We start from the raw sequence: 20447 nt of genomic DNA, 5'->3' as shown, positions 1-20447 counted from the left end.
ATAATTCTCTCTCATAAATTAACAAAAATAATTTTAAGAAACAAATCAAAACTGTATTTAACAATAATCATTTCTGCCAGTTTTAGATCTGATCTCTAAATTTGTTAAAAGGAAAGCATAACAAATTGCTCACCAGATCCATACAGTTTGGTCCTTTCCAAATGAGGGGGACAGCGTCGACTCAAATCAGGAGATAAATGCTGGTATATATAGAATGGATTGTATACATCATAGCTAGATCCATGGGAAGAACTGGAAAGTTCTACCTTTCGATCTCCAAAAGATGCTCTGGCAGATCCTGAAAACAAATGATTTTTATGTCATCACTTTCTTGGAGTTGTAAGTCAATAGCTGACACATTTAAAGGAAAAAAAAAAAAAAGGAGAGAGGGAAGGAGAGAGAATTGTATTTCAAGTAATACTGAGTCACATGCCTTTGATACCAGCACATGTTTATAGAATTCTAACTGTAGGAAGTATTATGTAAGAGATCAGTCAGAAATCCTGCTCTTAAGACAGTCTGGCAAATTTCTGGCATTATTTTGTTCCCTTGTAGACAGTTCTAAGTTTCATGACTTGATATTCTTCTTTTTCTACTTTACATATAAAAATCTTTTAAAAGAATAGATTTTTTAAAGATTGATCTTTATTTTTTTATTAGAGACAGGGAGAGAGAGAGAATGAGTGTGCCAGAGCCTCTTGCCACTGTAAATGAACTTCAGATGCATGTGCCACCATGTACATCTGGCTTACATGGGACCTAGAGAATTGAACCTGGTCCTTGGGCTTCCCAGGCACGTGCCTTAACTGCTATGCCATCTCTCCAGCCCTAAGTGAATAGATATTTTTTGGAAATACACTATTTTTAAGTCAGAACACTTGAAGAATTGACTGCCATATATAAAAATATAAAAAATATACATATATATGTATGCTTTGCGATTTTTTTGCTTGTTTTTTGAGGAAGGGTCTCACACTAGTCCAGGATGACCCGGAATTTACTCTGTAGTCCCAGGCTGGCCTTGAACTGTGATCCTCTACCTGTGGGAGGAGGCTTGCCTGGTGGAGGATGCCCAGATTCCTAGGATGACACCACAGGATTGGGGGCAGAGGGTGGGGGGTGCATCTGCAAACAGCTGATGGCGGTTGGCCTGGGAGAGCGGGGTCTGGGCTGCCGGTAGTCGTTCAGCCGCTGAACCAAAGGCATGGGACACAGTGACAGGGCAGTTACAGAGGTACTGCCCATTCATGGCCTCCACTGCTGCATCGGAAGCATCGAAAGAAGAGAAACTAACAAAGGCATAGCCTTTGGAGTTGCCTGTGTCAGGGTCCCACATAATTTTGGGGGTTTGTAAGAAGACCCCAAAGGCGCTGAAAAGTATCATAAAGCAGCTTCTCATTGAGCTCTGGGTCCAGGCTCCAATGAAGATGTTGGACCCCCACATCCAGGTTTTTGTGAGTCGAGGCCTTGTTCACTCATACTGGCTTCCCATAGAGTTTGATCATGTCCATAATCTTGACGGCATTGTCAGCATCTTCCTCACTTAAGAATTCAACAAAGCCATAGCCTTCATGCTGGCCAGTGACTCTATCCTTTGGCATGTGGGTGCTGACTACCGGCCCACCCTGGACGAAGAGCTCCCATAGCAATGGTTCACTAACCTTCTCGTCTAGAACCCCCACATATACCATTGCATCTTGGTTCATTGGGAGAGGGGCCCGGCAGCCATGGTGAAAAGGCTCCTGCCTTCTGCAAGTGAGGGCACCACCCTCTGACCTCAGTTACAACTCCAACTTTAGTTTTTAAGGTAGGGTCTCACACTAGCCCGGGCTGACCTGTCAGGGAGGCCTTGAACTCATGGTGATCCTCCTGCCTTGGCCTCCTACCTCAGCCTCCCGAGTGCTGGGATTAAAGGCAGGCACCACCACACCCAGCCCCTGAAAGGTCTTTTTAAAAAATACTTTTAGCTGTGAATGGTGGCACATAATCCCAGTACTCAGGAGGCAGAGGTAGGAGTATTGCCATGAGTTCTAGGCTAGCCAGAGACTACATAGTGGATTCCAGGTCAGCCTGAGCTAGAGCAAGACCCTACCTCAAGGAAATAAAAAAAGAAAATATATATACATATATGTTTTATTTATGAAAGAGAGTGAGTATGGATCTCTTGCCACTGCAAATGAACTCCAGACACACATGCCACTTTGTGCATTTACGTTTTTGTGGATATGGGGAATTGAACCTTGGCCAGCAGGTTTTATAAGCAAGTGCCTTTAGCCATTGAGCCATCTTCCCAGGTCCTACTTAAATGTTCGACGCTTTATATGTGCAAAATCAGATGGGATCATCTTTCTTTTCATTTTAGAGAGACAGAGAGAAAGGGAGAATTGGTACACCAGGGCCTCAGCCACTGTAATCCAACTCCAGAAGCTTATGCTACCAACCTTGTACATGCCTCACCCTTTGCGCATCTGGCTTACACAGGATCTGGAGAGTTGAACATGGGTCCTTAGGCTTCACAGGCAAGCGCCTTAACCACTAAGCCATCTCTCCAGCCCTCTTTTTCTTTTTTCTAAACATGTTTTTATGTATTTATTTACAAGCAGAGACAGACGGAAGAGAAACAGAAAAAATGGGCATGCCAGGGCCTCCAGCCACTACAAATGGACTCCAAATTCATGTGCCACTTTCTGCATCTGGCTTTACATGAGCACTGGGGAATCAAACTCAGGTTGTTAGGCTTTGAAGGCAAGCACCTTAACCGCTGGTCCATGTCTCAAACCTTCACCTTTCTTAAGAATATTAAAAATCACTTACTTACTCCAACAAACCTAACATCTCCTACAGATAACAATAAAGTCTAGGTCAGAAATAAAATCGTTAAAAGCATTGGATTATAAAGAAAAGTAATACAGGGACTCGAAGGCCTGCTTAGTGGTTTGCCTGCAAAGCCAAAGGTCTCAGGTTCAGTTCCCCAGGACCCATGTAAGCCAGATGCACAAGGTGGCACATGCATCTGGAGTTCATTTGCAGTGGCTGGAGGACCTGGCACACCCATTCTTTCCCTCCCACCCCCCTCTCCCTTTCTTGTGTCAAATAAATAAATAAATAAAAATAAAATATATTAAAAAAGAAAAGTAATCAGAGTCTGGGAAGGAGATGCCTCTTGGACTAAAGGTAATGCACAAGTGTTCCAGATGCCTTTCAGCCAAAGCTGACACTATGCAGGGCATATAAAACTGCAATGACAAAACTGGCAGATAAATCTGAGGGCAACAGTCCAGGCAAATAGAGCTGTTGGAAAGAAAGGTGGGAATCCTGGAAAGGAGCATGTCCCAAGTTCTGTGAAGAAAATCTATACAGATATCTAACTGATCCTGGAACCAACAATGAAAGACTGCCGCCACCCAAGGCACCATCTGTAGTTTAGGTTCAACCAAGTTACATATCCAGAGGAAGGAAGGGAAGAGAGGGAAACTTCTCAGATCTATGTGACCAAATCTATCCAGAATGTAATCCAAAATTACTCCACATAAAAAGAAAATGGAAAATGTGATTCATCCTCAAGAAGAAAGGTAATTAACTGATCCTAAATCTACATGACCTAGAATTAAAATACACAATGCTATGTTAAAATATTCAGTAGACGGGCTTAACAACAGAATAGATATGAGAGGTATAAGAGATCATGAACTTGAAAGCAGAGCAATCATTATCCAATCTCAAGAAAAATAAAATATAAATAGTCCCAGGGATCCATAGAACAGTATCAAAAGGTCCAAATACATTAATAAGAATGCCAGAAGAGCTGGATGTGGTGTCGCACATCTTTAATCCCAGCACTCGGGAGGCAGAGTTGAAGGATTACCATGAGTCAAGGCCACCCTGAGATTCATAGTGAATTCCAGGTTAGCCTGGGCTACAGTGAGACCATACCTCAAAACAAACAAAACAAAAACAAACAAAAAAAAGAATTCCAGAAGAGAAAGGAAAGAACAGAACCGGAAAAATATATATCTGGATATATAGTCTAGGATTAAAAAAATTTTTTGTTTATTTTTATTTATCTGAGAGTGAGAGAGAGAAAGAAAGAGGCAGAGACAGAGAATGGGTGTGCCAGTTCCTCCAGCCACTGCATCTGGCTAACTTGGGACCTGAGGAATCGAGCCTCGAACTGGGGTCCTTAGGCTTCACAGGAAAGTGCTTAACCACTAAGCCATTTCTCCAGCCCTAGTGTAGGTTTTAAAAAAATATTTTTTTAAATTTTTATTTATTTATTTATTAGAGGAAGAGAGCGAGAGAGAATGGTATGCCAGGGTCTCTAGCCACTGCAAATGAACTCCAGATGCATGCGCCACCATGTGCATATGGCTTATGTGGGACCTGGAGAATCGAACTGGGGTCCTTAAGCTTCGTAGGCATGTGCCAAACCGCTAAGCCATCTCTCCAGCCCTTATTTTTTATATTTATTATTTGAGAGACAGAGAAAGAGGCAGATAGAAAGAATGGGCATGCCAGGGTCTCCAGCTGCTGCACACCAACTCCAGATACGTGCGCTACCTTGTACATCTCGTACTGTGTGGACACCGAGGAACTGAGCCCAGGCCACCAGGCAAGCGCCTTCACCACTATGGCATTTCTCTAGTCCTACTCAATGTTTTGACATGGGTCTATCTACCTATATTCAACAAATTCATACTTGAAATTCAACAAATACACACAAAATTCAACAATATACCCACAGAGCTCATTGGATATAAGCCTTATGTTGAAAGAAAGCTGTAAACAGATCACTAAATTTCAGTAAACAATGTATGTGTATGTATGTAGAAGGATTGTATTGGTGATTTCAGTTTACTCTAAAATGTATTCCTTATGCCCTTCCAAAAAAAGAATTAATATAGAAGGATGGGTAGAAATACAGATAAGAGATTAAATATCTAGAAAGCTGGGTGTGGTGGCACTTGCCTTGAATTCTAGCACTAGGGGAAGGGGCTGAGATAGGAGGATTGCTGTTAGTTCAAGGCTACTCTGAGACCCTGAGACTACATAGTGAATTCTATGTCAGCCTGGGCTAGAGTGAGACCTTACCTCACAAAACCAAAATAAATAAGTAAATAAATAAATCTAGTAAAATGTTTAATGGGAAAATTTAACTAGTAAACATACAGGCATTTCTTTTAACTTTTCTGTACACTTGAAATTTTTCTAATAAAATTTTGAGAGGAAAAAACCACTGTGATTGACATTGTTTCAGTGGACTTACACAAATTTCTTTCTTTCTTTGAGAGCGACAGACACAGAGAGAAAGACAGATAGAGGGAGAGAGAGAGAATGGGCGCGCCAGGGCTTCCAGCCTCTGCAAACGAACTCCAGACGCGTGCGCCCCCTTGTGCATCTGGCTAACGTGGGACCTGGGGAACCGAGCCTCGAACCGGGGTCCTAAGGCTTCACAGGCAAGCACTTAACTGCTAAGCCATCTCTCCAGCCCCAAATTTCTTTTTAGGTGACAGATAAATGTTGTTTTATCTTCATGATAACATCAGCCAGATTTCATCCAATGAAGCTACTTTACTCATGTAACTCTTTAGTCTGGGAAGTACAGGCTAGTGAAAAAAGGAAGGAAGGAGGAAGGGTGGAGACTTGATCCTTTCCTTACTTTTCAGTACACCAAGAAAAGAAGAAATTACTTTTGTTTCAATGGCTTTTTTTGTCAACTTCCTTTACTTTTTCTTTCTAGGTATATAAATAAAAGACAACAAATGTATATGGTTATGTATATGGTTATATTATTCCATTAAAACAGACAAACTGCATATAAATGTGTCACATTGTCATCAGATCTCATAAATGAATATTTCATGAAAACTATATATTAAGCTCCTCTACAGAAAGAAAGAAAACATATTAACAAATATGATTTTATATGGATTTCTGCATTAAAAGCATGAAAGAACAAAATCACAACAATGAGAACACATAAATGCTCTGCTGATGTCTAAATCCTGCCACGTTATTGTTTACCTTCCAGTTCATCCAGATGTGAAGGTGCCCCTTGTGTCTTCGGCTGAATATAAGATAATTTAAACCTGGGTACCACAAATGGTACATCTTTGCCATCACAAGGTAACTTGGAAAGCAAATAATCCTCACTACAGCCAACCTGAGGCTTCACCGAAACGGATGTCAATGGAGGCATACAGACAGCATGTTGGCTATTTGATGATGTGTTAAAGTCTGTTTCCACAGAAACTACAAAGAAGAGAAAAAAAGAATATAAAAAGTCACATATGTGCATACAGATTACATGAGATAATCTAAACTTACGACTTCTTTGGTACTTATTATTTTAAAATAAATAAATGCATACATAAAATGTTTTTAAAATAATTTTAGAAAAATCTCTGATATATAAGCTACTCTTAAATTCTAACTAGCACTTCTAGAATCTACATTAATGTTGGCCAACCAATGTTTGAATAATTAATATTTTACTCCCAAAGCACACCATCCTACTATAATAATAATCAGTTTGTAAGAGTCCTTCTCCCAAGAGTTCATTTATGAATGGAAGTTTACTTTGCAGTTAAATTAATGAACCCAAGTAGTAAAAATCTAGTCATTTAAAAATACTATCAAGAATGCAATTTTTGTTGTTAATATTTTTGTTAAACCTTAGTCTTAAATACATATGCCAATTCTAAGAAGCTAAAAAGTCTCCAAGTCTATAGAATGTACAGTGAGGGCTGGAGAGATGGCTTAGCAGTTAAGGTGCTTGCCTGCTGAGCCTAAGGACCCACGTTTGATCTCTCTCCAGATCCTACATAAGCCAGATGCAGAAAGGTGAGGCAAGCACAAGCACACATGCCCACTAGGTGACGCAAGCATCTAGAGTTCATTGTAATGGCTAAGGTCCTTGCATGACAATTCTCTCTCTTGCTCTCTCTAAAAAGATAAAAAAATTTTTAAAATGTACAGTGAATCTAGATGTTATCATAGTAGCAACTCTCCCTGACCTAGCTTATATCGACCATTTTTCCATCTTGTACTTTCTTGGGAGCTGATGTTTCCTTGGTGTGTGTGTGTGTGTACACATACGTATGCACATACATGCAGGCCACAGAACATGTGAGGAGGTCAAGGGACAACTTTTGGGTGAGCTTTCTACCTCATTCTGAGGCAGGGTCTCTCATTCTTGTTCATTGCTGCACCAGGCTAGCTGGTGTGTAAGCTTCCACAAAATTCTCTCTTTGCCTCTCATCCCCCATTTAGCATGCTGGGATTATAGAAGCCAGCCATGTCTCCCAGCTTTTACATGGGGACTATCGATCTAAACAAATCTGGGTCCCCAAGCTTGAGGAACACACACTTTAACTGCTGAGCCATCTTTTTAAGCCCATGTGTTCAAGTTTAATCCCCACTGACAGGTTGTAAGAGGTGAAATTTTAAACTGCCTTGTTTAGAGGTAGCGCCTTTGGGAAATGCTTAGGTTTAGATAAGATCATCAGGGTGAACCCTTCCTGGGTGAATGCTGGTGACTTTGTAAAAGACAAAGAAACTAGATCAGACATAGTAACCCCTGCTGTTCTACCACATGATACTCTGCACTGCCTCAGGATATTGCCAGCAAAAAGGCCATCATCAGAAGGAGCCCCTTGAACATGTACCTCCAGAACTGTGAGCAAAAATAAGCCTCTTTGTTAAAACTTACCCAATCTGTAATATACAGTGGTACTGTGGCCCTGGCACCAGAAAAAATGTACTAAATTTTATATTGAACTATACTAGGAAGACCTACCCCGTACTAAGAAATGCAAGAAAGAGCCAGAGAACCAAAGTTCTAGTCCTAACCCTGCAAAGTTAAGGAACATATGCAATAGGAAGGGAAATCTCCATGGTATCCTTTATAATTGTAGGTCTTGCTCCAATTATGGGTTTCTTTTCTCATTGGTCATTCATTCACAAAAGACATTTTTAACCATGGGATGTTTTTTATAATCATGGAAAATGTTTATAAAAATTGTGAGAAAAAAAAGATGAAAAAAAAGACATTTTTAATAAACTGTACATTAAATTAAAAGTTATCTTTATTTCCATCAAAATGTTTGTTGGAATATGCTTTTCTCCAAACATACTTTTCTCCCTACCTTTGCATATATTATCCCATTCACTTGTTAGCTGTAACACTGACATTCTCATACTTCCTTCTACCTGTCCAGCTTGCAGAACCCTCACTCATGACATCATCTTTATGATGATGTCCACGGTGTCTACTGGATTGAATCCATCAATCTCTCTACTGTACTCCACAGTCCCTGGAAGATCTGTAATAACAACCTAGTGTGTCTTCTATGTCTGCCTCTCCCTAAGAGTTAGAAAGCATTCCTGATTTGCTCTTGTAACACAAAATGCCACAAAGGTGGCACTAAGTACATGTTTACTGAAATCAAAACAACACTCACACTTGTGCTTTTCTGTTTCACCATAGAAACATCCTCTACAGCAACTCTTTATAAATTCTGCTGCCATTACATTCAATTTCCAGTCTCCAGCAAACATCCAATTTTAATATCAACCTGTTGGTAGAAGCAAAAGCATAAAAGTATTTTAGTTAATGATACTAGACATCACTAAAAAAATATTACCTGTCTTTCTAGGGCACACTTAAGATTCTAAAGCAAAATATTTAAGAGGAAGATAGATTTTTAGTGGGGTGTGGTGGAGGCAGAGGTAGAAGGCTTGCTATGAGTTCCAGGTCAGCCTGGTTTAGGGTGAGACCCTACCTCAAAAACAAATAAACAACAACAAGAAGAGCCACCAAGGCTGGTCCAAGTAAAATGCTGAGAAGTGTCAGTTGAGTGCTCAGAGCTTAATGAGCCATGTACATCACACCCTCCCATAACCTGGGAGACAGTAGTGGAAGAGGTGGTGAAAATAGTACAAGAACCAGGGCTGGAGAGATGGCTCAGTGGTTAAGGTGCTTGCCTGCAAAGGCTAATGACCCAAGTTTTATTCCTCAGTACCCACATAAAATCAGATGCACAAAGATACATCTGGACTTCGTTTGGAGGGGATGGAGGCCCTAGTGTGACCATTCTCCCTCTCACAGCTTGGATATAATTTAAAAAAAAAAAAAAAAAAGAATGCAAGAGCCGAAAGATGGGAAGAAGTGCTTCAGAACACTGTTTCCCAGACATAAAGAAGTCATATCCATGAATCACAGCAGCTGTCAGTATCTGCATAAGACCTATATAATTTTGGACCCACCAATATGCCATACTGAATTATGGAGGAGAGAAAAAAATCCTAATAGTATTTCCAGACATAAAAATTTATCATCATCATGATGAAAAAAATTAATGCTCAGTAATTAAATTTTCCTATGATTTCAGTATTTTTATTGTTGTTTTGCTGAACTCAAGATCAAATTTGGATTGTTCCAGCTTTTGCTATAAGAAATAGTGCCAATAGCTGTGTGTACACATGTCACCCAAACATTTCTCAGTGTGTCATATCTATAGGATATATGACTACGGGGTCAAAAGGTCCACATGGTAATTTTGCTTGTGTGGTAAATTAAAAAAAAATATTTGCATGGAGAGTGCACCAGGTCCTCTTGCCACTGAAAACTAAGATTAGATGATTGTACCATTTTTTGCATCTGGCTCACATGGGTGGCTTGGAAACTGAACCCAGTTTAGCAGGATTTCCAAGCAAGCACCTTTAACCACTGAGTCATCATCCAAGCCCCTGTGTGTGACATTTTTCTCTAAAGGTTTACCATTTCATATTCCCAGTATAAGTGTGAAATCACCTGTTTGTTAGTAATAAAATGTCCAAATGCCGAACTTCTGCCAATGTAACATGAAAGAGATTACTCTGTTTTTTATTTTATTTTATTTTATTTGGGAGAAAGAGGCAGTGGGGGGGGGGAGAATATGGGTGTACCAGGGCCTCCAGCCACTTCAAACAAATTAAAGACCCGTGCCCCACCTTGTGCATCTGGCTTACGTGGGTTCTGGGTAATTTGAAACTAGGTCCTTAAGCTTTGCAGGCAAATGCCTTAGCCACAAAGCCATCTCCCCAGCCCTTCTTTTTAAAATGCTTTGGATATTCTTAGTGTTTTAATTTGCATCTTTTATAATAAGTGATGTTGGGCATCTTTTCATATAAGGCTAAACGACAGTTGTTTCTAGAACTCTCTGCTTATTATCTCCTGCTAACCTTTTTATAAGCCATTGGATCTTCTTATGAGTTTTAGAAGCTCTTTATAGACTTTAGAGGTTAAGTCATGTCTATTCTGAAAGTGGGAAATGTTCTTCCAGTCTGCTATTTTCATCTTGCTTTGATGACTCTTTCGTGCTACACAAAAGTGGGCTGGAAAGATGGCTTTGCAGTTAAAGGCACTCACTCGCAAAGCCTGACAGCCCTGTTTTGATTCCCCAGTACCCACATAAAGCCAGATGGACAAGTGGTACATATGTCTGAAGTTCATTTGCAGTGGCAGGATGTCTTGCCATGCTCATATTCATTCTCTCTCTATTCTGTTTCTTTCTCTCTCAAATAAACAAATAACATTTCTTAAAAAGTGTATGTGCCTTTAATCCCAGCACTTGGGAGGCAGAGGTAGGATCACTGCAAGTTCAAATCCAGACTGAAACTACATAGGGAATTCCAGGTCAGCCTGGGCTAGAGTGAGACCCTACCTCAAAAAAAAAAAAGGCTGGAGAGATGGCTTGGTGGTTGAGGTGCTTGCATATGAAGCCCAAGAACCCAGGTTTGATTCTCCAGGACCTATGTAAATCATCACATGCACAAGGTGGTGCATGCGTCTGGAGATCATTTGTAGTCACTTAAGGGCCTGGTGCACTCATTCTCTCTCTCTCAAATAAATAAATAAATATAAAAAATAGGTTTTTTTAAAGTGTATGTGTAAGTTTGAGATATAGCTCACTGGCAGAACACTGGCATAGTATATAGAAGACCCTGGGTTTGCTCCCCAGCACCAAACAGATTTAGTCTCCTTTATCTAAAATGCCTGAGATGAGAAGTTGGGGGTGTAAATTTTTTTAAATATTTGAAATATCTGTACATATATGAGATATCTAAGGGAGGAACTCAAGCCAAACATGAAATTTGTTTTTCAGATACACCTCAAATATATGAAGATAATTTCTACTGTGGCATCATAATGGCACCTCAGGTTTCAGGCTTTGGAGCATTTTAGATAAATATATGAATACATATGTATACAGAAATATGTAATCATATTTTATGTTTTCCTTTTGCCCCTAGACTATGTCATACTAGCTTGACATATGTAGGTAATAAATAACTTATCCTCATCTTCTTCTAGTACTTAGTTATTTTCTATATGGATATCCTAGTGCATTATATGAGAAATGGATTCAAACCTATCTTTTCCCAGTTTATTACCCCAGTAATACAAACATCAGATATGAAAAACTCCCTATTTTTTCCAGTGATAGTAGGATGTTCCCTTTATTCCAATGCTAATTTTCCATATGCAGTTACATTTCTGTATTTTCTATGTCATTTACTTGGCCAATCTACTCATATTCCAAGTTTAAAATACATAGCAGGGCTAATCATCCTTACTACTCTTGACTTTCAGCATTTTCTTAGCTATTCTGGTATATTCTTGCAAAACTTTGCAGTCTCCCAACTCTAACAGAAACAAATCCAATTGATATTTTCTTTGGGATCAGAATCAACTTGTATTTTACAAAAATTGACATCTTTAAGGATATTGTCTTTCTGCCCAGAACATAAAATCTCTTTATACTTATTGAAGTCTATCATGTTTTGGGGAGTTTTTATAGTGATCCTCATATAATTTTTTTTTCTTTTTTAGTCACCCACCCTTCCCACACACACCAAGCCTGATGCTCTCCCAGCCTCATATAAATTTTAACAGTTCTTATTAAAAATGCCTGAACAATTTGCTTGGCTATCATAAATGGCATTATTTCCATATAACTTTTAGCTATTTTTTAAATTTTATTTTATTTATTTATTTGAGAGAAAGAGGCAGAGAGAAGGGTGGAGAGAGAGAGAGAATGGGCATGCCAGGGTATCCACCCACTGCAAACAACATGTGCCATCTTGTGCATCTGGCTTACGTGGGTTCTGGGGAGTCAAACCTGGGTCCTTTGGCTTTGCAGGCAAGTACCTGAACACTAAGCCATCTCTCCAGCCCATCTTTTAACTAATTTTTAATTTACAACATATACATATTCAAAGATCCTGTTCAGCCTCACTGTAGTAAAGAAAGTATGCCAAAACATGACTAAATCTTGAACATATATGCTGAGAAAAAGAAACAAGCATGACATAAAGCACCACTTTACAGGTAAAATCCATACATACAAGGTAAATTAGTGGTTACCAAATGCTGGAAGGAAGGGAACAAGAGTTACTACTAACGGGCATGAAGTTTCCTTCGAGGGAGCTAAAGATACTTCTTGAATTAGATGGTGGTGATGATCATACCACCTTATGACTTTATGAAAAACCACGGAGTGAGTGATGTGCTTTAACTTCATGTGAGTTAGAGCCTTTAAAACAAGTTTTAAGGGGGTGGGGAGATGGCTCAGCAGTTAAGGCACTTGCCTAGCAGTTAAGGCACTTGCCTGCAAAGCCTAACAACCTGGGTTCAATTACCCAGTACTCACGTAAAGCCAGATGCACAAAGTGACTCATGTATCTGGAGTGTTGGCTAGAGGCCCTGGTATGCCCTTTCTTTCTCTCTCAACTTGCAAATAATAAGAAAAACACTTTAAAAGGACAAGTTTTAAAATGACGCATCTTTTAAGTTTTTTTTTTTTTTTAACTACCAAGGATAACCTGCTCACCACCCTGAATTATATATTTGGTGGTCACAGACTTTTCTCCTTATTTAGTTGTTATCAAGGCAACTTTCCTTGAAGTTTTTTTTTTTTTTTTTTTTTTTTAAGAAGAAAGAGCAGTTTTCCACTCTTTTCTTGACAAATAAGATCTTTGGGTTACCAGAAACTCTCTTATTAGTTTACCCTGAAGGAGCTTTGGGCTGACTTCCAACTGTCCCTGGAGTACTGCAAATACCCACAAGTTCCTATTCAAATCTATCAAGTTCACTAGTTAAGTAAATACTCTTTGAACAAACAGGGCTTAAGAGTTCCTTTTCACTCTCTATATTTTCAGCATCTCCCTAAATTATGGTACATTAAATCCTATTTTTGGAATTATTTTTCAAATACAGCATTGTTATCTGTCTTTAGTATGAAGGGTCCTCCAAATATCTCAACTTATTATATTTCTAAAACGAAAGTCCTATATTTATTTCTCAACTTAAAATCCACACTCAAATTAGGACAAGATTTGCAAAAACTAGAGACATTTTGTAAAGTTTACATTAGAGTACCTTGAGTACTTCTTGTGACTAAAGGGATTACAACAGATATTTAAGAATTAAGCAATATATTATAATCCAATGTAAAGTTTACTTCTAGAAAAACAAGGTGAGAAGTCTAGTTAAAAAAAAAAAAAACAACAACAAGGGTGGGTAACAGTCTCAGATATCAAGGTTCTCTTCTTTATTTTTTTACTTTTTGTGATAGGGTCTTACTCTAGCCCAGGCTGACCTGGAATTCACTATGAAGTCTCTGGTGGCCTCAACTCACAGTGGTCCACTTGCCTCTGGCTCCCAAATGCTGGAATTAAAGGTGTACGCCAACACACCCAGCAAGTATTGAAGTTCTTTTTTAAAAATATTTGTTAATTTGATAGCCTGGTGTGGTCTTTAATACCAGCACTCGGGAGGCAGAGGTAGGAAGACTGCCATGAGTTCGAGTCCATCCTGAGAATACACAGTGAATTCTAGGTCAGCCTGAGCTACAGTGAGACCTTGCCTCAAAAAAACAAAAGCAAAAATATTTATTAATTTGAGAGAGAGAGAAAGATTGGACACACCGGGGCCTCTTGCCACTGTCTAGCCAACGCAAACGAACTCCAGACGCATGTGCCACCTTGTGCACCTGGCTTACATGGGTCCTAAAGAATCAAACCTAGGTCCTTAGGCTTCACAAGCAAGTGCCTTAACTGGCAAGCCATGTCTCTAGACCTCAAGGTTCTTTCGTTGTCGTCGTTTTATTTTTCGGGGTAGGGTTTTGCTCTAGCCCAGACTGACCTGGAATTCACTATGCAGTCTCAGGATGGTCTTGAAGTCAGGTGATCCTCCTACCTCTGCCTCTCAAGTGCTGGGATTAAAGGCATGTGCCACCACACCTGGCCCTTTAAAATACTAAAATAAGAAAAACTGTGTAGTGGGCTGGAGAGATGGCTTAATGGTTAAGGCCTTGCATGGGAAGAAGCCTAAGGACCCAGGTTCAATTCCCCAGTACCCACATAAACAAGATGTATAGGGTGGAGTTTGTTTGTAGTGGCTGGAAGCCCTAGGGCACCCATTCTCTCTCTCTTCTCAAAGGAGGAGGAGAAAGAGAAGAAAAAGACTGGAATGAAAAATAGAACAGTCAATAAATGATTACCCATGTGGAAAAACAGGAACTGGATCCCTTCACATCATGAAAAAAAAAAGAGTCAATTACACACAGATTAAGGACATACGAAAAGCGTGCTCTTCTTCTCTTTTCTGTGCTGCCAAGGATGAAACCCGTGGCTCTGCACCTAGTTGGCTCTGCACGTTGCCACTGAGCTACCTCCCCAGGCATGGTTTCTGAGAGTTTTGTCATGTAGCTCAGGCTACCCTTGAGCTAGTGCCTGGATGTGGCATTGTTTTTAATTGGCAATTTTAAAGTAGTTTTAGGCTCACAGAAAAATTGAGGTTCAGACACTTTTTTGAACATCTGTTGTAAAATCAATATTTTGAAGCTTTTAGTAGAAAGCATAAGACTATTTTTATGAGCTGAAGAAAGAGAAAGATTAAACAAGATATAAAAAGTGCAAACCACATGGGAGAAGCTGGCACAGTCATCTGTATTAAACTGTACAATGTGTTCATCTATAGACACTATAAAGAAATTTAAAAAGACATGTCCCACATGCTTTACTGATAAGGGATCAATTTTCAGAATATATAAAGTCTAGAAATCAATCTTACAGAGAAAAGAAAAAGGCACAAACAGGCATCTTGTAGAAAAGGAACTACAGAGAGCTGGGAAGATGGCTCAGTGGGTAAAGTGCTTGCCACACAAGCATGAGGATCCAAGTTTGGATCCCCAATACCCATGTAAAATGTGGGGTGTGGTAGTACAGCCTGCAATCCCAGCACTGGGGAAGCAAAGACAGGCAGATCCCCAAGGCATGCTGCCTACCAAGCATAGCTAAATCAGTGAGCTTGAGCAAAAAAACAATGTGGAGAGCAATTGAGGAAGACACCTGATAGTGACCACTGGTCTTCACACACAAGTGCACATACATGCACACATACTTGTACACACACAAGAACACTTACTGTTTGTATAATGTTAAACTGATACATTACATAAAACATGTATTTCTAGCAAAGCTGAAGACCCACAACTCTACTTTCAGATTTAAAATGCCAAGGAAAGTAGGGTGTAGTGGTGCACGCCTTTAATCCTAGCACTTGGGAAACAGAAGTAGGAGGATCACCAAGAGTTCAAGGTCACCCTGAGACTACATAGTGAATTCAAGTTTAGCCTGAGCTAGAATGAGACCCTACCTCAAAAAACTAAAACAAACAAAAAAAAAGCCAAGGAAATTAATGTGTATGTACACAAAGAAACATGGACTGCAGTGGTACCACAGAACAACTTTTAATGGTACCCTACTTTTTTAAAATGGAAGAATGTCCTAATGTGTTAAGACCACGAGTGGGGTGTGCTGTTGTACAACCATCATCCCAGCACTTGGGGACCAAGGCAAGTCAATGGTTATTTGAGGCCAGTCTGGGCTACACAGCAACATCTGCATAAAAATAAATAAATAAATAAGTCATAGTTCCCACTGTTGGTCAGGGAGGCTCCAGAAGCCTCCAGATAATATAAGTTATTGCCAATGCTCCTGGCTGCCCACCACATCTGGATGGTTAAGACCCTATCGCTAAAGTCACAGCATGCTTCAGTTGCAGACACTAAGCAACCAAGCTGGAACTAAGCTAGACACCTCCTCCCTGCTGGCTAGCTGACAAGGTGCTGGCTTATGCAGGCTGCCAGGGAGACATTACATCAACTGTCTTACCCAGCAGTGGGCCTTGCCGGCTATACAACTGACCGGCCAGGCAAGATGTGCCACTACTGCAATAGTGGCATGACTACTATTGGGGTAACTAACTGCTCTATGATTGGATTTGAAGCCTGCTCCACAGAAGTTATTCGTGCCTGGTACTAAAAGCCTAGTCAAAAGCCGAAGGCCAGATAAGCCCCAGGGGAGAAGCTGCTACTGTGGTGTGGCTAAATGGATATGTTGTACCCATCAAACTCTCCTCTAAATTTTTGTTTGTGCCAGTAGATTAGTGCTGCTTTCACCTTTAGTCAGAGAAGCTTCTCTTTGCAGGTCGCGGGGACGTGGGGAAGACTCAAAACTAGTCAATGTGATGATAAGTGACTACTGTGTGCTCAGCAGTAGGCCAGACATCTCTGTCATGACCCTCCCCTCAAGGCTCAAGAAATGTTACAAAAGAGGGAGTAGAATATGAGATCCAGAACTGGAGAGAGAGCTCAGAGGTTTCAGACACTTGCCTGCAAAGCCTAATAACCTGAGTTCGATTCCCCAGCACCCACGTAAAGCTAGATGTCACAAAGTTGAGCATGTATCTGGAGTTCCATTTGCAGTGGCTAGATGCCCTGGCACACCCATTGTCTCTCTGAGTGTCTGCCTCTCCCCCATCTCTCTCTCTGCTTACAAATAAATTAAAAATATTTTTTAAGAAAGAATTCCAGTTCTTGTACACACTTGGTAGTCCTCATCAACACTTAGTAGTAAGATGTTCCCACTTGAATCATCCTTTTTATACTCCAAAATAACTTACTCATTGACGCACTAGTCTGAACTTTCGAACAAAAACCTTTTAGCGAACATTGAAGTGAGATTCATTAAGCATAAATTTTAATCCAAGACAGCACTTTTCTTTGAAAGCATATGGAAGCAGTGGTCATAGGTGATGTGGGCTGCAATTACAATTTGGTAAAAAAAAAAACAAACAACTCATTTCTACATTTGATTTTTAGAAGCATCACTGAGACATATGTGAAAAAGTTAAATGACTTAAAAACAAGTTGGGAGTTATCAAAGTACTGGGTTTCAGGTGAAATACAATCCAACACAGTTCATATTGGGAACTTAAAACACTAACAGCAAACACTGAATCCAATAAAGAAAATGCTACAAAATGGACAGGGGCAATGGAATGCTTTATTATGAATGGTGCATACAGTATTCTCAGCTACTTGTGCCTCACTTTCTATTTAACCGTGAGAGGAAACAATGCTGTTAAGATAAAGAGCTTCAACACAAACCTATGTCCTACAGTCTCTATTCTTCCCATTCTCACTGAGCTCCACTCTAATTAACCATGCTGTCAACTCTATTTTTCTCAAAATACAGATTCTACACTCATTATTTTGACTTCTTCATCCTCCACTCACATCTCAAATTCATTCAAATTTCACTTAAAGTAGGTCCACGAAGGTACTAAAAAAAGAAAAGAAAAGCCAACATGCACTAAAGTTCTTTCCTCATCCCTTTGACTCAAGTCATTCCCAGACAGACTTCTGTCCTCCTCACAACTCTCTTCTCCAGGATCCCAGAGCCCCACTGTCTCCTAGTGCTCTTCCTTTTCCCCGAACGCTCCTCCTCAGTTTCCTTGGTTGTCTGTACCCAACACCCAAAGGTCCATGTTTCCCATCTTTGCTCTTCCTCTCTTCTTGTTCTGTACTTACTTGACTGATTTCTTACACCCTTACAGTATTAACTTCCACAAACCCACTGCCGCTTTCAACATCTGTAACTCTGAACTTGACTTCAGAAAAACCCGGTACCAATAAATCTAACTGCCAACTAGACAGCTCTGCCATATGCCCTACAAGAATGTCAAATTCATTTTCTTATAACCTGAGTTGATTTCTTAATTATCTTATTCACAAATACAGCTATAATTCAAATGAAGCAAAATTTAAGACTTTTTTTTTTTTCTTGAAGGGTCAAATAATAAGCTTGCATTACTGTTTCTATCCCAGGTTATGAAAGTAAAACATTATTAGTTTAAAACACCCCAAATACAAATGATGATTAGAAAGCACAAATCTCCTGGAACACCAGCACTCAAAGGTGAGCAATATTAACATTTCCTCCCAGAAAAAAAAGTTTGTTTATTTATTTATTTACAAGCAGAGAGAGAGAGACAGAGAGAGAAAGAAATTGGGCACACCAGGGCCTCTGGCCACTGCAAAGGAACTCCAGACATATGCATCACTTTGTACATCTGGCTTTATGTGGGTACTAGGGAATCGAAATTGGGTTCTTAGTCTTTGCAGGCACGTGCCTTAACCGCTGAGCCCTCTCTCTAGCCCCTCAGAAAAAGTTTTAACCAATATAAAGTTCCATATGAAAATATTAAACTGGTTTAAAAAGGGAGGGTTGTTGTTAATTCTCAATATTATAGTAATGGAGGAGGGAGCAATGCTATTGACTACAGTATAGTGGGGATCAAAATGATATTTAATTACATTTAAAACAATATTTGACATACTTCATTTTAAATCTTCAGCATAAGTCAATGGGGGTTAGGCGACTGCTCAGTGGTTATTGGCACTTGCTTGCAAAACCTGTCCGCCCAGGCAGGGTTCCACTCTCCAAAACTCACGTAAAGCCTGATGGGCGTTCATTTGCAGCGACAAGAGACCCTGGTGAACCCCCTGACGCACCTAATTAAATAACTTTGGAATCAATGTTTGTCTTGGCATCGACCTTGTCGGTACACAGAAGTTATCAGAGTGCAACCATACTCCACAATTCAACCATTCGATATTCCTATACTGAAAAAGACAACCATACAGGAAAAAAAAAAAAAAGAAGAAGAAGTAGTAGAAGAGGAAGAAAGGAAGAGGCATAAGTCCAATTTTTTACCTGGCTGCGTAGATTATGTTTGTAAAAACCATAGAAAAACGGCGTGAGGTTTTTATTTGTTTTTTCCAGGTAGGGTCTTGCTGTAACCCAGGCTGACCTGGAATTCACTCTGCAGTCTCGGGGTGGCCTCGAACTCACCGCGATCCTCCTCCCTCTGCCTCCCGAGGGCTGGGACTACTGACCGCTTCACGAGGTTTGGGAAAGGCCTCCGGTGAGCTCGCCGTGCCCGCCGAGCCCACAGTCCCCCGGAGTCCCCTCACCAAGCCCGGCGTGAGCACAGCCCTCCGCTGCGACACGCGCCTCCCACGAAGCTCGGCACCGCCCGCGCGCCCGGCCGCGGTGACCTCGGACAGAAAACCCGACCCCGCACGACGGCGGCCCCGTGGGGTCAGCCGCTCTCGTCGCGGGCGCTCCACCGCTCCCAGAGCCCGGCCGGGAGGAGGGACGGCGGGCGGCCCCGGGGAGGAGAAGCTCACCTGAGCGGCCCGCCAGCTTCCCGGCTTTTCCACACGCGGCTCCCCAGGGGCTCCACGCGCTGAGGCGGCGCCCCGCGGCTGCAGCCACATTACCTGCTTCGGGAGATTTGCTCTGCCTGCGGGTGAGAACGCGAAGGGCTCGCACCTCGAGAGGCCACGCCCCCCGGCACGCCCCAATCGCCTTTAGGTATACACCTATGGCCCCGCCCCCGACATGACCACGCCCCCTTCGCCAGAGACGCCCCGCCCCGTGGAAGCTGAGCTCGCGGAGACTGGACAGGTGGGGCGGCGTGCTAGCGTACCTGAACTACGCCGCTTTTGGGCTCCCTAGCTGCTTGCTGTGGCCCGCCCTGGAAAGATCTAGAACCGAGCCAGGCTGGGCCCGCGGTGTGCTGGGGAATCTGGAGGGAGGCAGGAGGTAGGAAAGGTAGAGAGGGAAAACTGATGAACTTGTCTGAATTGGGCCAGAAGATGTCTTTTCTGGCTAGAGATATTTCTGCACTTGTTTTTTGTCAAAGTTTAATGTTTCTATTTTTTTAAAAAAATCTAATTACTGGGCTGGAGACGTGGCTTAGTGGTTAAGGCGCTTGTCTGCGAAGCCTAAGTACCCAGGTTCGACTCTCCAGAGCCCATGTAAGCCAGATGCACATGGCAGTGCATGTGTTTACAGTTTGTTTGCAGTGCCTAGAGTTCTTGACAAGCCCATTCTCTCTCTCTCTGTCTCTAATAAATAAAAAGTTAAAATTGAACTTAAAAATCGAATCTCTAAGTCTTTCAGAGCCTAGGTCTCTTCACTTTTATTGTTTTTTTCTCCCTCCACCCTGCCATCAAGGAGTTTTCCTGAGGGGAATATTAACTGCGTCTACC

At 41.0% G+C, this 20447-nt stretch overlaps 1 protein-coding gene and 1 pseudogene across 2 annotated transcripts in view; both read right to left on the bottom strand.

Annotated features, from left to right (window-relative positions):
• Tc2n (tandem C2 domains, nuclear) overlaps window positions 1-19713 on the bottom strand; it is a 43947-nt gene extending 24234 nt beyond the window's left edge. For both annotated transcript variants that reach the window (XM_004649335.3, XM_045154798.1), the window contains exons 1-4: window positions 19581-19713; window positions 8460-8573; window positions 6022-6249; window positions 134-298 (exon numbers count right to left, since the gene is read on the bottom strand). In XM_004649335.3, coding sequence (XP_004649392.2) covers window positions 134-298; window positions 6022-6249; window positions 8460-8556 — 490 coding nt within the window. In that variant the 5' untranslated portion in view covers window positions 8557-8573; window positions 19581-19713. The remainder of the gene's footprint in view (window positions 1-133; window positions 299-6021; window positions 6250-8459; window positions 8574-19580) is intronic.
• LOC105943719 lies at window positions 1081-1729 on the bottom strand (annotated as a pseudogene).
• Window positions 19714-20447: the final 734 nt, after the last annotated feature.

Source organism: Jaculus jaculus, chromosome 7 (assembly GCF_020740685.1).
Source record: "Jaculus jaculus isolate mJacJac1 chromosome 7, mJacJac1.mat.Y.cur, whole genome shotgun sequence".
NCBI lineage: Eukaryota > Metazoa > Chordata > Mammalia > Rodentia > Dipodidae > Jaculus > Jaculus jaculus.
This window is presented reverse-complemented; position numbering and strand designations above follow the sequence as displayed.